The 3,092-nt window shown below is 37.0% G+C and overlaps 1 protein-coding gene across 1 annotated transcript in view; it reads left to right on the top strand.

Annotated features, from left to right (window-relative positions):
* The first annotated feature begins 1,752 nt into the window (after positions 1–1,752).
* Positions 1,753–3,092, top strand: part of LOC125042152 — a 30,766-nt gene continuing 29,426 nt past the window's right edge. The window contains exon 1 of the mRNA XM_047637618.1: positions 1,753–1,773. Coding sequence (XP_047493574.1) covers positions 1,753–1,773 — 21 coding nt within the window. The remainder of the gene's footprint in view (positions 1,774–3,092) is intronic.

The raw sequence follows: 3,092 nt of genomic DNA, 5'->3' as shown, positions 1-3,092 counted from the left end.
GATGAAAAATAAATAAAGACAATTGGCAACAGAACAAGTCGTCCTTTTGTATCTTGGCGGGCCTTCTCCTGCGGTGTTTTCGAAATTTAATAAAGGAATTAGATGAGTAAAAAACTACTACTACTAATAAATTAACCCCTTGCGAACGGAACGAGGGTAGACACGTGTGTTGCCCACTGTTAGTAGTGTTTGTTGTTTATACGCATAGTGGCTATACTTGGTACTAAGTCACCAATGAGCCCAGTTAGGTGTGGGAGTATGACCGTTCGCCCGTTCACCCTTTGCTTGATTACGAAAATATGTTACATTATCTTTAATTTTGCTGTTCTAATTATTAAAAAACATTATAATAATTTTAATGGTTTTTATAAAAAAACATCCATCGGTATCCATAGCACTAGTAAAATAACCACGTTTTTTTTTTTTCCCGCCAGCAATTAAAGTCGACGTATGGTCACACGGTCTATTTAATTGACTCCTTTGTGGGCTAAAGCACTAGCAAAGCCATGATGAGCAGACATTTCACAAAAAAAATATAGAAAATGGGCACAGCATTTTCCCCATTTTTTGTTCATTTTCCCAGACAGCATTGGGTTAAAATAAAGGAAAGGAGAGAAAAGATAACTGCGAAGATCTTTATACAAATGGCGTCATTTGTTTTCACTGCAGATAGTATGTACCTTTTTCCTGGTTTCTTGTTTTCCTAAATATAAATAATCTAGTTTTGGCTCTTTCCACCCTCGTTTGCTTCTGTTCCCCTAGTTTGGCTCTCCCCCCCCCCCCCCATGTCTGGCTCTTTTTCCCTTTAGTTTGACTCTTTTTCCCCTAGTTTGATCCCCTCCCCCCTTGTTTGGCTCTTTTTCCCTCTAGTTTGGCTCTCCCTCCCTCCTATTTTGATTATTTTTCCCCTAGTTTGATTTCCCCCCTAGTCCTTCTCCCCTCCGTTTGGATCTTTTCCCCCGCCTCCCTGGGCATCCAATCCATCGCGGGATTTTTTCACGCCTTTTCGAACTCGATTCCTTAAAGGATTCGAGTGTCATCGGATTCAGACTGGGAGATAAAGCCACTTGCCTTCTGACGCAGGGTCGTCCTTGTTCAACGCAGGAGAAACCCTTTGAAAGCGTTGTGATTTGTCATGATTTTGAGGCCACGTCGTTCGAAGACCGCCTCTGGCAAGCTTATTTGCTTATTATTATTATTATTATTATTGTTATTATTATTATTATTATTATTATTATTATCATTAACATTATCATTATTATTATCATTTTTGATATTATTATTATCATTATTGGTATTATTATTATCATTATTATTATTATTATTATTGTTATTATCATTATTATTATTATTGATATTATTATTATTATTATTATTGTTATTATTACTATAATTATTATTATTATTATTATCATTATTATCATTATTATTATCATTATTATTATCAATTTATTTATCTAGTTATTTATTATCATTGTAATGACCCCAACAATTCCACCAACGAACAATAACAACACAATCCACAATAACAACAACAACGGCAACACCATTACCAACAGTAATAACAACAGGAACAACAACGACAATAGCAACAACAACAACAACTGCAATCAACTCTTTTATTTTTAAATCGAAAATAAGTCCCAGTGTTAAGTGAAAAGAAACTCAGATTTTTCCCTGCATCGCCTTATGCTGTATTTCATTAAACAGTTAAAACGTTACATTTTAAATCTGTTACTTACTGTACTCACAATGACCATTGGAGATACCAAGGTGGAAATGTAATATTTGCAGTCGCATTTTACAGGTTACATATAAATTACCAACTTTTAAGTAAAACCACAGATTAATGTAGCTCGTAATTATCTCACAAAGTTCTAAAATATGTTTCTCAAAAACTTACAGCTCGTACATTTGAATACCTGCTGTAAGGAGAAGCTTAAGGTTCACGTTGCATTTGGAAAACTGTAACGAAGAACCGCCTGTGTACTGTGTGTGTGTGTGTGTGTGTGTGTGTGTGTGTGTGTGTGTGTGTGTGTGTGTGCTTGTTTGTTTGTTCTTTTATGTGAACCAGATAATTAGAACGAGTTAAAATTATTTCAATATTATGATTAAAAAAAAAAAAAAAATTTTGGTAAATCCATGTCAGCAAGACCAGTTTCCACCGACTTTCTGCAAAATCTGTCAACTTCCCTGAACACGAAACCAAACCACTGATACTTTGTCACTTGCCATTAAAAAGCTCGATAAAAAATCGAAATAACTTGTCACAGACGCCCACCACGCGCTCAATTGCCAAGATATGGTTGCAATAGCATTCCTTTCCAGTAATGACACATCGCAGGCTTACATTCCCATACTCTTTTTCCATTACAAAATAGCAAGAAATATTAGACGCACGTAGACTGTGATAAGCTTTAACGGCAAGCTGAATGCAAGAACTCAAAGCTGATACGTCCCCATTGTCAGCTTGCCAGTCATCAAGCCATTATACACCTAGAGCAATTCCAAAAGATGCAGGCGAAATTTTCCTGGCTATGTTGACGAGTGAATAGACAGAGGGAGAAGGAGAGAGAAACAGAGAGAGAGATAGAGAGGAAGAGAGAGAGAGAGAGAAAGAGAGATAGATAGAGAGATAGATAGATAGATAGATAGATAGATAGAGAGAGAGAGAGAGAGAGAGAGAGAAGAGAGAGAGAGAGAGGGAGAGAGAGAAACAGCATAAAAGAGAGAGGGGGAGTGAGATAGATAGATAGACAAATAGATAGATAGATCGATTGATAGAGAGAGACAGTGTGGGGTGTAGAGAGAGAGAAACAGTATAAAAGAGAGAAAAAGAAAGAGAAAGATTGATCGAGAGAGAGAGAGAAAAAGAGAGAGAGAGAGAGAGAGAGCGAGAGCGAGATCAAGAGAGAGAGAGAGAGAGAGAGAGAGAGAGAGAGAGAGAGAGAGAGAGAGAGAGAGAGAGAGAGAGAGAGAGAGAGAGAGAGAGTGTGAGAGAAAGAGAGAGAGAGAGACGTCCTTTCACTATATTCAAGCCTTACAACATTTATGAAATTCCACCGCCTACGAATCTTCTTTGGGGAAAGAAT

This window comes from Penaeus chinensis, chromosome 31 (genome assembly GCF_019202785.1).
Source record: "Penaeus chinensis breed Huanghai No. 1 chromosome 31, ASM1920278v2, whole genome shotgun sequence".
In the NCBI taxonomy this organism is placed as follows: Eukaryota; Metazoa; Arthropoda; class Malacostraca; order Decapoda; family Penaeidae; genus Penaeus; species Penaeus chinensis.
The sequence above is the reverse complement of the archived record's forward strand: the minus strand, read 5'-3'. Positions and strand labels throughout refer to the sequence as shown.